Source organism: Mesoplodon bidens (assembly GCF_964165515.1).
Source record: "Mesoplodon bidens genome assembly, chromosome: 6".
In the NCBI taxonomy this organism is placed as follows: domain Eukaryota; kingdom Metazoa; phylum Chordata; class Mammalia; order Artiodactyla; family Ziphiidae; genus Mesoplodon; species Mesoplodon bidens.
In genome coordinates, this window is record NC_138162.1 from 24,086,151 (window position 1) to 24,099,991 (window position 13,841).

Genomic DNA, 13,841 nt, shown 5'->3' on the forward strand with positions numbered 1-13,841 from the left:
TGCGCCCTCAGCACCCAGGGCTGCCCAGAAGTGCTTAAAACAACTCAAAGAGGCTCAGCTTACTATGGGAAAGGCCTTCCCACACTCAGCACCATGGCTACCCCAAGAAGCAGGGGGAAGGGTGTTCCCTGTCACTGGTGGCAGCAAGCCTCCTAGTTGGGATGGAGGCATGAGACATGCCCCAGGAGAGCCCGCTGGACCAGGGAGCTTTCAGGGCCTTTCCGACTCTGCCATTCTGAATCTCTGCTCCCCTTCTCACATTTTTCCTTGAGTTCTAATTGTTCATCTCTCTGCCTTGTCACCCTCTAATTACTACTAATGATGATGATGCAGTTAACATTTGTTGCAAACTGACTCTGGCCCAGGCACTGAATCATCTGCTTTGCCTACGCTACTAGTATGGACCCCAGCATGGTGGAGGTTGTTATCCTCATGTAATGGATGAGCTAGCTCAGGCTCAGAGAAGTTGAGTCACTTGCCCAAGGCCACAGAGCTACCAAGTGACAAGAGCTTTAACCCAGGTCTGGTCGCTTTTGGCTCTGATTCTCCCAGTGTCATAACCTGAGAAGACTCAAGGACGTGAACCCACTCAGGTCTCAGCCTTGGGCTCTGGAGAAGGGAGAGGAAGCCAGGATGTCAGGATGGAGTCTAAGGGTGATCTGACCTTTGCGGTGAGAGAAATCCAACAACAATGTCCATATACCCTATACCAGCCCAGAGTAGCAAACATTCTGGTTACCACCCATTAGAGCAGTCAGCCCCTCCCAAACTGCCAGGTCTAAGCCACATTGGCTGAGGCACAGAGAGAGACTGAGGCTGGTGGATAAAGAAGATCTTCAGACTTTGCCCTGGATATTTGGCATGTAGGGCCTGGTGTAGGACTTTTTAAGTAAGACTGCTCTATGGATCATGTTAAACTGCTTTGAATTCAATTAATAATGGCAGAGTTTTCTTGCTCTCTGGCCACTTTCTTCTGAAAAGCCCTGCTTTCCTGAGTAGTTTTAGCTCACCGTCTTCACCCATTAATAATCCTTCGCATGTGCATGACACTCCACAGTTTATGAAGCAGGTCTTCATTTGCCATCCACAGTGTCTCTGTGATATGAGCAGAGCAGGGGTGTCATCTCTGTTTTAAAGATAGGGAGACTGAGTCCCACATAGCGCTTAAGTACTACAGGTGGGATTGATTAGAATTCAAATCAGTTCAACAAAGTGCGTGCCCACGAACATGCAGTGAGCAGCTACTCTTTTCAAGGCCCTGTGCTAAGTCCCACTCCAGAGGAGTTTATAGTTCACTAAACAAGTGATAAGAAAAGCATGGACATGAACTTAGCGCTGAGGGGACCCAAGCAAGGCAGCAAGTAGGTGTGCCTGATTGGGACTGGGTTGTCAGGGAGGTTTCTGAGAGGGGTGCTCCCTGAGCTGTGCCTTGAAGATGAAGACGAGCCAGCCAAATGAAACAGGAAGGTGGGGTCCAGATCCTGACTCCCAAGTCCCCACCTGCAGTACCCTTCCCTTCCTGCCACCTTCAGTTTTCATTAAGCCCGCTTCAAATGGCACTCCAATGGGGAAAGCCTTTTCTCTTTGTCTCAAATGCAATTGCTTTCTCTCATGTAGACAAAGCTCTTTTGGTTAGAGGAAACAGATATCCACTCAAGCTTGTTTGCATAAAAGGAAAAGAAAGAACTTTTAATAAAGTTACAGAGATCTCACAGAAACTGGCAAGGTTGGCCTCATGGGAACTAGAGCTCTTGAGATGGGCGTCTCTGGGAGACGGATTCTATTTTTGCCTCTTTGTGTCACTGGGGTCCTTTCAGCACCATTTTACCATTTTCCTCTCTGCCATCTGACTTTATCATCGGACTTAACGATCTCTGCTTCCCCCAAACGTCGGCAAGACTCAGTTTGGCATGACTTTCCAGAACAGAATTTTAACAGCTGACTGGCTCCTGTCCTCAGAATCACAAATCCAAAATACAAGGCCAGGCACGGTGATCGGCCCATCCAAAGTCAGGTGACCATCTGACCACCCATAGTCCAATCAGCTGTGGCCAGGAGGTGTGATCACATGCAACTAGCATAGCTAGTGATATCCAAACCTTCCCAGCGATATTGGAAAGGAGGACTCTCGTAGACCATATGGCCAGGTAGCTGCAGGGCAGGTTCCCCCAACCTGTCTGGCACATACTCTTTGTTTTGGTTTCTCAAGTCATACTGCTTGTGTCTCTCATAGATGAAATTCATCCCATTTTGCTTGTTGTCATGACTGCTGGTGTCCTTGCTTATGTTCCCCAGACTTGGAGCTTCTCCAGGGCAAGGATTTTGTCTTCCTCACTTTGGTACCCTGAATCTATGCCTAGCCCCCAAACTGGCACCGAGGGCCTCAGGATATGTCAGTTGAAATAAACAGTTTACTACTCAATAGTCCCTTCCCAGAGTAAGATTGATACTTTGGAAATGAACTGTGGGAAGGAGCCACTTCTGGCCTCACGAACTGTTTCTCTTATTCATAGACCTCTGGACTTTGTGGGCGCTTTTCGTAACCGATGGTCCTATGGAGTAGCCTTTGGGGCTACAGCCAATAAGGTCATGTTCTTATTCTCAGAAGGCTACCAGCCCCTGCAAGTCCCACAATGGGCCCAAGGTACGTGCGCTGCCTCATACCTGCTGGGAGTTTTACCGTGGAAATTCTTGCTCTTAGAGACTGCATGGCAGGGGTTCTCTGGGATCAGGAGATAAACTTTGTTGAACTGTCAATGTTCTTCTTAGCTTCTTACTTGCCCAAGAGCCCACAAAGTCTCAAGCTTTTCTGTGGGGGTTTTCTCCCAGTTAGATTCAAAGGTTTTTTTAGACATAGTAGAACAAAGTCTCAGAAAATAAGTTCACTGTCACCAACGCTAGAAATCTCTCCTGAGTCATAGCCATGACTGCCTTCTTGATATCAGTAAGCCCTCAGATGCTTCCTTAGGGAACAGTGTTTACCTCTCTGGCCATTGATCTGAGGCCTCTTTGTTCCCCGTGCCCTGTGCTCTCCCTGCAGGTTCAACCATCCCTAATCCAATGACTCCCAAACATCTCCTGTCCAGCTTGGTTCTCTCTCCTGGGTTCCAAGCCTATATGAGCAAATGCCTACAACATCTCCTTAGTTTTTAGGAGTTTTTAATGCAAATTAAAACCAAAATGATACATCTCTTAGAATTGTACAAGTTAAGCTTTGGCAAATGTTTGCATCTATGAAATCATCACCACAATCGTGATAATGAACCCCAGAAGTTAACTTTTTCCCCTTTGTACTCTCTCCTTCCCACCCCATCCAGTCACCACCCCCATCCCCAGGCACTTATGCAAATGGAATCATGCAGAATGCAATCGGGGTTTTTTTTGGGGGGGGAGGGGGTCTGTTTTCTTTCACACAGCATAGTTGTTTTAAGATTCATATATGTTTAGAATGTATCAGAAATCATGCCTTTTTCATTTCTGGATAGTGTTCCACCGTATGGAGAGACCACAGTTTGTTTATCCATTCACCTATTGATAGACATTTGATTTTTTTTCAGTTTTTGGCTGTTACAAATAAAGCTGCTGTAAGCATTATAAGTCTTTGTTTCCATTTTTCTTGGGTAAACACCTTTGAATGGAATGTCTGGATTATTAAGATCACGTAGTAGATTATACTTTTAAAGAAACTGTCAGACTGTTTTCCAAAACAATGGTTCCGTTTGATTGTAGATTACCACCTTCAGTGTATGAGAGTTAAGTTTCTCTATGTCCTTGACAGCACATGGTCAGTCTTTTTAATTTTAGCCATTCTAAGAGGCATGTTGTGGTATCTCACTGTGGTTTCAGTTTGCAGTTTTGTAATGACTGTTGTTGTTGAGCATATTTTCATGTGCTTATCTGCTATCCCTGTACCTTCTTTGGTAAAGCGTTTGTTCAAATTATTTGCCTATTTTAAAATATTGGGGATTTTTTGTTCTCTTCTTATTGAGTTTTGAGAGTTCTTTATATACTCTGTATATAAGTCCTTTATCAGATGTATAAATTGCAAATACTTTTCCCCAGTCTGCTTGTATTTTTATTCTACCAACAGTTTCTTTTGAAGTGCTGACATTTTAAATTTTGATGAAATCTAATTTTTTCATATTTTCTTTTATGGATCATGCATATGATGTCATATAAGAAATCTTTGCCTAAGCTAAGGTCACTTAGATTTTCTTTGTGTTTTCTAGAAGTTTTATAGTCTCACAGTGTTTCGCATTTAGGTCTATGGTACATTCTGAGTTAATTTTTTTGAATATATAGTGTGAGGTGTGGATTGAATTCCGCTTTTTTTTTTTTTTTGCCTTTGGCCATCCATTTCTTCCAGCACTGTTGTTGTTACAAAAACCTGTCCTTTGCCCACTACATTGCCTCTGCACCTTTGTTGAAAATCAGTTGGCTACACATGTGTATGTATGGGTCTATTTCTGGACTGTCCATTGTGTTCCATTGACCTGCAATATGTGAACGTTCCAATTTCTCCACATCCTAGCCAACACTTGTTATTTTCATTTAAAAAAAAATTATAGCCATCTTAGTAGGTGTGAAGTAGTATCTGATTGTTGTCTTGATTTGCGTTTCCTTGAAGACTAATTGATGTTGAGCATCTGGCTGGACCAGAATATTGTTCCTTGCTTCATGGCTCAAGGGTTCCTCTTCTGTTTTTACAGAATGATTATATATATGTACCCTCATTACAACCTCATATTTTCTGAGTTGGCTTCTTCCTTCCGACCCACTACTACCCAGTTCCTAATGTTCTTACCTTCTCACCTTGGATTCTCGCTGCCAGCAGTTTCTCTTTCACGTGGGGCTTGTGCTGGGTGGGGACTTGGATATTTAGTATAATGAGCTCATGGGCCCTGATGGCTCCAGCATCCTCAGACCTACTAACACCTTACTAAGGTCTGCTGATTCTCACCTGTGAATCAAGGCCTTCAGCACTGTGCCCAGTTTCAGCTGTTATTTCAGCTTCAATTTCCTGTGAATATCTGCTGGCAATTTTGGGTTCTTCTGTTCTTGGGTTTTCAAAGATGCTATTGTCTTTCCTCTGCTTCCTCTTAATCAGATATTGATATCAAATGAGTCCTGTCACTTAGATTTGTTGTAGATGTTTGGTTTTGGTTTTGCTATCTTCACTGCTCTGTCTGCTTTCATGGTTGGGGGAATTCAGATAAATTAAAAAATTATGCTGTTGCAGCTTCTAACCTCACAGCAATTATTCCTTTTATATGGTCCTTAGCTGCCAGTCCCCCACTATTCACATTTACACAAATACTGACCACCTCAACCAACCATCTCCCTTCCTTTGAGTGAGAAATGTCCTTCCTTCCCTCCTTCTCTCCATCCTACAAACTCCCACTTATATTTCATGGCCTTGCTAAATGTCACCACCTCCAGGATGCCTTCTCTGATACCCAGACCCCAGGTGAGGTCCATGGCTTCCTCTTCTTGTCCTCACAGCAGGTTGAATATGCCTCTATTACCGTACATATCACATCGTTTACTTTCCTCCCTGTCTTCCCTATTGGACTGTAAGCATCTCAGAGCAAGAACTTTGTTCATTCCCCCATGTCCTTGGTGCCTGACCCACGACCCAGCTCAAAGTAGACACTTAGGAAAGGTCACCTTGCCCAATTACATTTTACTGGATCCTGTTAGACCATCTCAGAGCTAGTCAGTGACAGCATTAATATTATTATTGACTTATCGATGAAGTGCACAATAATTTACAAGAGGTTTTAGAACACAGTACATCACTGCTGTCTGTGTTGCTATGGTACACTTTATGGTGCTTTACTCTCAGTGATTTTTGTTTGTTCGTTTATGTGGTATGTTTCTGCCCATCATACTGTGAGCTAATCAAGGGCAGGGACAAAGTCTTCTTCATCTCAATAGTTAGCCCAGTGCCTGGCATGGAAGAGGTACCAGGAAGGGCCTGTTGCATGAATGCATGAAAGACATCCCTGCATTCCTCCTTGTACTAATCTGGGGCTTGTCCACTCATCTCCTTAAGTCCTGAGGTCTGTGACTGCAAGTCACACAAAACCCCATAGCTGCCCTGGGTCTCCCCTGAGCCCGTGAGAAGAGGAACTCACGTCATCTCTGGCCCTGTCTCTCCCAGCCTTTGTGCTTCTCATCGGAGGCATCGAAGTCGGCCTGTCCCACTTCCCCTTCTTTGCTTGCCTCTCGTCGGAGTTCCGGCTGGTCAGCTCCATCCTGGGGTTCAGCTACTCTCTGATCTGGTAAGATGGACTCTGCCTGCCTGGCCTCCTGCAGTTCCTTTGGCCATGGCTGGACTCTGGACAAGGGGCTGGAGGGGACCTGAGAGCTGTCTTTGGAGGGCACCTTGCCCAGAACCGAGGCCCAGGGCGGGTGGGCGGAGTGACTGGTCCAAGGCCCACTGCAGCCCCTCTTTGGAAACTGCACTTGAGGCTTCAGAAGGTCAGGCCTGCATTCTGTCTGCTCCACAAGAGGCTGCTCATGATTAGAATATTCCCAGAAGTCAGGGTTGTAGAAAAATTCATTTCTGTCAAGTGCCATCAGTGCCATGGTTAGAAGCAGGAGTCCCATTTGGGTGCTGCTTCTCCTCGCTGTCGCTGCTTCCTGGGAGCCCAGGAGAAAGTGCAGGTGCCTCAGCTGGGCGTTCAGTGCTGTCGCAGTCTGGCCTCTCCCCATCTCTCCATGCCTGACAGTCTCTAGCACACACCTCCAGTCATGCAAGACTCCTATATTCCTTTCTCCGTCCACTTATTCATTCAGCAGACATCCCACTGTGAGCCAGGGAAAACACTGGAGGACAGGACAGACCCTCATGGAACATGTGTTCTGGCCTCTTTGTCAACATATTGCTATTCCCTGTGTGGATCATCTTCCCCCACTTGGCCCAGTGATAGATACATGCTCATCCTTTGTGGATCATAGCCCTCAGATGTGGGACCTTTCTGACCCTCCTCTTGAGCACTGTGCCCTCAGCACTGACACCGGACTGACACAGAGCTGGCCCTGGGGAATATTTTCTGGCTGAATAATCCCATGAACACTTCTACCCTCCAGCCCTGAAACTCATTTCATTGCCTGCATCCCCCTTACTGGGCTGGCTTCCCCACTACAGCATTTTCTGTGGGGTAGGGGTCCCAGGCCCAGTGTGTGAACCAGTACAGGGGGCTCACAAGCAAACGATACCCCAATGGCTACAATTCCAGAGTTTGTGACTTGCTTTTTAAAAATTAGAAGAGAGGGTATTCAGGGTTAGACGTGGAATAATAACATCTTAACAGCCTCTGCAAGACTTTTTGAGCAGGAGAGAAAAGGGTGGTCAGGACCACTTAGCATCTTGGACACCTTGGGCACCTTGGGAGTATGACCAGGAATGTGTGTCCAGCTGGGAGAAAATGTTGAGGCTTATTCCTCAGGGCAGTGTTTACAGACAGGGCATGTCCCGTCAGCAAGAGCCTCGGTCCCAGAGTCAGGATACCTGGGTCTTGGTCCTGGCTCTGGGTGTGACTCTGGAGAAATCCCTTCCCCTCTCTGGGCTTCAGTCTCCCCACCTGAGTGATGAGGGGAGAAAGTAGGAGACCTCTCAGAGCCTTCCTGCTCTGCCGTTGTGGATCCCAGGATTATGTCCTCAGTGAGGATGTGTTAAATGAATTCAGTGTGCATGTACCTAGGCACAAGCTATATGCCTGATCTGGTGGGGTGTACTGGGAACCAGTCCTCCCAAGAAGGATTCAGAGGGGAGGTAACTCCAGGCAGGTGGTATCTGAGCTGTTTCCACAGGGGCTGTGCTGGGAAGGACCCCAGGACCCCAACCCTGGTTTCTGTCCTGCAGGTTTGCTGTCACCATCCTTCACATCACACAGTGTCCCCACGGGCAGGTGAGTCCCCGCTGAGCTGTGTTTAGAGTATTCAGTCCTATCACCATGGCCAACTTGCTGTGTGACCTGGGACAAGCCTTTGCCACTCTGGGCCTCAGTTTCCTCGTGTGGACAAAAGAGGAGTTGGAGCCATTCATGATGCTTCCATTTGTAGAGCATCTTGTGTTCATCAGGTGTCATTCACAGGAGATGTTCTCTCAGTTGATGCTCATAGCGGCCCCTTAAGGGAGGGAAGCTCTTAGCAAACCTGTTTACAGGTGAGGAAACTGAGGCACAAGTATATTATGTAACTCTTGAGAAGAAGCAGATTTGGGAGTTGAGAGGAGGTCTGGCTGACCCTTAAGCTCATTTCTTTACATTCCTTCATGTAGCCTCAGTTTCTCTGTCTATAAAATGGGAGACTCAAACTAGATGAATCCCTTATCACTTTGCCATGCATCATCTTTCTCAGAATTAGAGGAAGCTGGTTCATCTGTTTAGCCCTGTACCCCAGGAAAAGGAGCAAGATGAAAGAGGGGTGTCGCACTGCACCTAGAAGGGTTACCAGGTGTGTGAGGGGAGTACAAAGAAGCCACCTGGGCCAGGAGCCCACGGGAGCCTTGCCAAAGCCTTTCCTGGGCTTCAGTAACTATGGAGGATTAAAGGATGTGATAAAGAGAGTCTGGGGGGAGCTGGACTAGAAAATGAGGCTGGTAGTCTGGGCCTTCCCTCTGCATCTCTGCACTGGGATTGAGGGCGTTCTGGCAAAACTCTGTCCCAAAAGAAGCCCTCCTGGGCTTCCCTGGTGGCGCAGTGGTTGAGAGTCTGCCTGCCTCCTGCTGATGCAGGGGACACGGGTTCGTGCCCCGGTCTGGGAGGATCCCACGTGCCGCCGAGCGGCTGGGCCCGTGAGCCATGGCCGCTGAGCCTGCGCGTCCGGAGCCTGTGCTCCGCAACGGGAGAGGCCACAACAGTGAGAGGCCTGCGTACCGCAAAAAAAAAAAGAAGCCCTCCTCCTTCCCACTGCTCACAGTCCCTGAGGTTCAGGATCACAGGTATTTTCTTTGGAGTCTTGGACAGCTTTCAGTCTTCCAGAGGTTCTTTGGAAATTTGAAATATTCATGGTTAATTGACAGGGTCTCACGTCTATGCTCAGAATCACTAACACCAAGAACTGCTACGTGCCAGGCGTTGTTCTAGGCTCAGTTCCAATCACTAACAGGAGAATCCTCAGGACACTTTGCAGACAGTGTGTTAGTGCCATTCCCAGTTCACTGATAGGAAAGGAAGGTTCAGGGCCTAACATGACTTACTAATTAAAGATCATGGGACTGAAATCCAGACTAAGGAATTAATGAAGATTTGTCCTCATGTTTTCAGATGTATTTATGAAACCTTTATTTATAAAAATAAGACATTAGAAAGGATCTCAAATGTCAACTATTAGGGGAAGGTTTAGATAAAGTTTGGTTCATCTAAATAATGCACTATTATGCAGCATTAAAAATAATGTTCACAAATAATTTGTAACCATGTGGAGAAGTGATTATGCTATATACAAACCTACATATTTGGTACTATCTCTACTTATAATAGATATAGCTATATGGGTATAGATAAAGATGAAAGACACTGAAATACTGACGGTGGTTATGTCTCACATATAAGCATATGCTGGAGAGGAGGATGAAGACACAGGCCCGCACGTCTCAGAATGTGTCCGTCCCCCACCCTAACATCACTACATCAAAACTCTGATTTCTCCTTAGGGAGAAATACTCTGGAAACATAAAAAAAAATGAAACTAACCAGTAAATTATGAAAGATACATAACAATATGATTTGTCTTAAAACAGTGAAAAAAGTTTTTTATCAAAATGAAGCTAAAAATAGAAAAACTATGAGCACCATCTTGAGAGACCTGTTACTCTTGGGAGCTTGTGTTGCTCCCAAAATGATGACACTTATGGGCTCTCCCTCCCTCCTTCCTTCGTTCCTTCCTTTTCTTCTTCTCCTTCTCCCTCTCGCCCACGCCCTCCCCCTTCCTCTTCTCTCTCTCCCCCCTTCTCTCTCTCTTTCACCCTCCTCTCTCTTGTGAGTATTTTCCAAAAGTAATATTTAATACCTAATGAGAAAAAGGCCATGAAAGCCCTTTGTATAAAATTAAATAAGGGTGCTAAGACTCAAGTCCAGGGCTGCTGGACTCCAAGTCCACTGCTTGTTCTGATGATGTGGGGCTGGGGGAGCGGGGATTGGCTGCTGACCTCCAAGCTCTGAGAGAGTGGGCCCTGGTGGAAGCAGGCTGGGGCAGGCAGGTTCCTGTGCACAGCCTCACCAGTGGCCTAGCCCTTCCCCACCTAGAGCCCACACCCCATGGTCTGCTTCTGTTGCAGTTTGTGGGGAAGTATGAGACTGTCATGTTCCACTGGCCCTCACTGCTCTGCCTGGCCTTCCTTCTGGGCCGCTTCCTGTACATGTTTGTCAAGTCTCTGAGGGTCCACCTGGGCTGGGAGCTCCAGACGGTGAGTACTAAGTAAAAACACCGTGTGTGTCCTGACAGGTTAAGTTTTCCCAACAGCCTTGTGAGGTAGGTACTATTATTACTTCTCCCATTCTGTATTAGGAAACTTGGACCCAGAGGTGTCAGTTGCATTGCCCAAGGTCACATAGCTAGTCTATAGCAGAGCCAGAACTGGAACCCAGAGAATTTGGTTGTTGAGGCTTTCTCTTGCCCATTGTGCTTCTTTTTCTAGTTCCTCAAAGTAAAGAGTTAGGTTGTTTGCATGAGATCTTTCTTTTTTTCTTAATATAGGCATTTACTGCTATACACTGCCCTTTTAGAACTGAACCGCTTTTGCTGTATCTCATAAATTTCTGTATGTTGTATTTTCATTTGCTTCAAGATATTTCTGATTTCCCTTTTGATTTTTTCTTTGACCCATTGGTTGTTCAGGAGTGTATTATTTGTGAATTTTCCAATTTTCCTCCTGTTATCAACGTCTCGCTTTTTGTGGTCAGAAATTATGTCTGATATGATTTCAATCTTCCTATGTTTAAGACTTGTTCTGTAGCCAAACATATGCTCTATCCTGGAAAATGTTCTTGAGAAGAATATGTATTCTGCTGCTATTATATGGAATGTTCTATAAATGTCTGTTTGGTCCATTTGGTCTATAGTGTTGTTCTAGTCAGCTGTTTCCTTATTGATTTTCTGACTGGATTATCCATTGTTGAAAGTGTGGTATTGAAGTCCTCTACTATTATCATGTTGCTGTTTATTTCTTCCTTCAGTTCTGTTAATATTTATTTTATATATTTAGGTGCTCTGATATTAGGTATGTATATGTGTTTACAATTTTTATATCATTTTGATGAACTGACCTCTTTATCATTATATAATGACCTTCTTTGTCTCTTGTGATAGTTTTTGACTTAAAGTCCACTTTGTCTCATCACCCCCCACCCCTGCTCTATTTTAGTTACCATTTTTATGAAATATCTTTTTCCATCCTTTTGCTTTCAGCCCATGTGTGTCCTTAAGGCTAAAGTGAATCTCTTGCAGATAATCTATATGTGGAATTTTTTTTTTAATTCACTTAGCCACTCAGTGTCTTTTGATTGGAGAATGTAATCTATTTACATTTAAAGTGATTACTGATAGATAATGACTTAAAATTGCCATTTTGTTAATTGTTTTCTGTTTGGTAACTCCTTCTTCCTTTCTCCTTTCTTCCTTTGTGATGTGATGATTTCTTTGTAGAGGTATGCTTTGATTCCTTTATCTTTTGTGTGTAGAATACAGGTGTTTTTCTTTGTGATTACCATGAGGCTTAAATGAAACATTTTATAGTTATAATAGTCTATTTTAAGTTGATAACAGTTAAACTTCAATTGCATAGAACTCTATACTTTTACTTCTCCTCCCCAACATTTTATGTGATTTATGTCACAGTTTACTACTTTTTTTTTTTTTTTTTTTTTTTTTTTTGCGGTACGTGGGCCTCTCACTGTTGTGGCCTCTCCCACTGTGGAGCACAGGCTCCGGATGTGCAGGCTCAGCAGCCATGGCTCATGGGCCCAGCCGCTCCACGGCATGTGGGATCTTCCCGGACCAGGGCACGAACCCGTGTCCCCTGCATCGGCAGGTGGACTCTCAACCACTGCGCCACCAGGGAAGCCCTACTACTTTTTATATTGTTCAACCATTAACAAATTATTGTAGCTATAGTTATTTTATTTATTTATTTTTTTGCGGTACGCGGGCCTCTCACTGTTGTGGCCTTTCCCGTTGTGGAGCACAGGCTCCGGACGCGCAGGCTCAGCGGCCATGGCTCACGGACCCAGCCACTCCACGGCATGTGGGATCTTCCCGGACCAGGGCACAAACCCGCGTCCCCTGCATCGGCAGGTGGACTCTCAACCACTGCGCCACCAGGGAAGCCCTATAGTTATTTTTAATACTTTTGTCTTTTAACTTTTATACTAGAATTAAAAGTAATTTATGCAGCACCATTACAGTATTAGAGTATTCTGAATTTGACTACATATTTACCATTACTAGTGATTTTTATACTTCCATATGTTTTTATGTTGCTAATTAGCATCATTTTATTTCAACTTGAAGAACTCACTTTAACATTTTTTGTAGGCAGGTCTAGTGGTAATAAATTCCCTCAGTTTTTGTTTGCCTGGAAAAGGACAGTTTTGGCAAGAGTCGTATTCTTGATTGGCAGGTTTTTTCTTTCTGTATTTTGAATATATCATCCCACTTTCTCCTGGCCTGCAAGGATTTTGCCGAGAAGTCCCGTGATATCTTTAAACGGGTTCCCTTGTATGTGTACTTTCAAAATTCTCTCTTTGTCATTGACTTTTGACATTTTGATTATAATGTGTCTTGGTGAAGACCTCTATATATTCAGTCTGTTTGAGGCTTTATGGATCTGGATGTTCATTTTCCTCCCCAGATTAGGGAAACTTTCTGCCATTATTTCTTTTTTTTTCTCCACACCCCCCACATTTATTTATTTATTTATTTTTTGGCTGCACCGGATCTTAGTTGTGGCATGTGAGATCTTTGTTGCAGCCTGGGGGGTCTTTAGTTGTGGCGCATGGGATCTTTTAGTTGCAGCATGCAGAATCTTTAGTTGTGGCATGTGAACTCTTAGTTGTGGCATGTGGGATCTAGTTCCCTGACCAGGGGTGGAACCCAGGCCCCTTGCATTGGGAGTGCAGAGCCTTAGCCACTGGACCACCAGGGAAGTCCCCATTATTTCTTTTTTTAAAAAATATTTATTTATTTTATTTATTTGTTTTCCTTATATTTTTTTTTGGCTGCGTCAGGTCTTAGTTGCAGCACATGGGATCTCTGTTGAGGCATGCAGGATCTTTTCATTATGGCGTGTGGTCTGCTTGGGTTTCTCTCTAGTTGTGGCATGCAGGTGTCTCTCTAGTTGTGACGTGCAGGTTTTCTCTCTCTAGTTGTGGTGTGCAGGCTCCAGGACACATGGGCTTAGTAGTTGTGGCGTGTGGGCTCCAGAGCATGTGGGCTCTGTAGTTTGTGGCATGTGGGCTCTCTCATTGAGGCGCGCAATCTCAATAGTTGTGGCCTGTGGGCTTAGTTGCGCCATGGCATGTGGGGTCTTAGTTCCCCGACCAGGGATCGAACCCGCAATCCCTGCATTGGAAGGTGGATTCTTTACCACTGGACTATGAGGGAAGTCCCCCCATTATTTCTTTATGTAGCTTTCTGCCCTTTTCTCTTTCTCTGTTCCTTCTAGGACTACAGACGGACTCCCCCACCCCATTGACCCCCTGCCCCATTTCCCTCCTCTTAGCTTTCCCAAGACTATTCCACCATGCTGATCCCCTCAGTGTTCTGGGTGGTGTGAGACAGGAATGGATCTGTTGGGCAGTGTCCCCCAAGACTGGGGAAGCTGGGCTCTCATT

General features: G+C 45.1%; 1 protein-coding gene across 1 annotated transcript in view; it reads left to right on the top strand.

The window, feature by feature from the left end:
- Nucleotides 1-13,841, top strand: part of LOC308618703 (stimulated by retinoic acid gene 6 protein-like) — a 53,737-nt gene that overhangs the window by 20,129 nt on the left and 19,767 nt on the right. Inside the window, 4 exon segments of the mRNA XM_081236877.1 lie at nucleotides 2,514-2,644; nucleotides 6,164-6,284; nucleotides 7,871-7,916; nucleotides 10,289-10,417. Of these exon segments, the coding sequence (XP_081093003.1) occupies nucleotides 2,514-2,644; nucleotides 6,164-6,284; nucleotides 7,871-7,916; nucleotides 10,289-10,417 (427 nt within the window).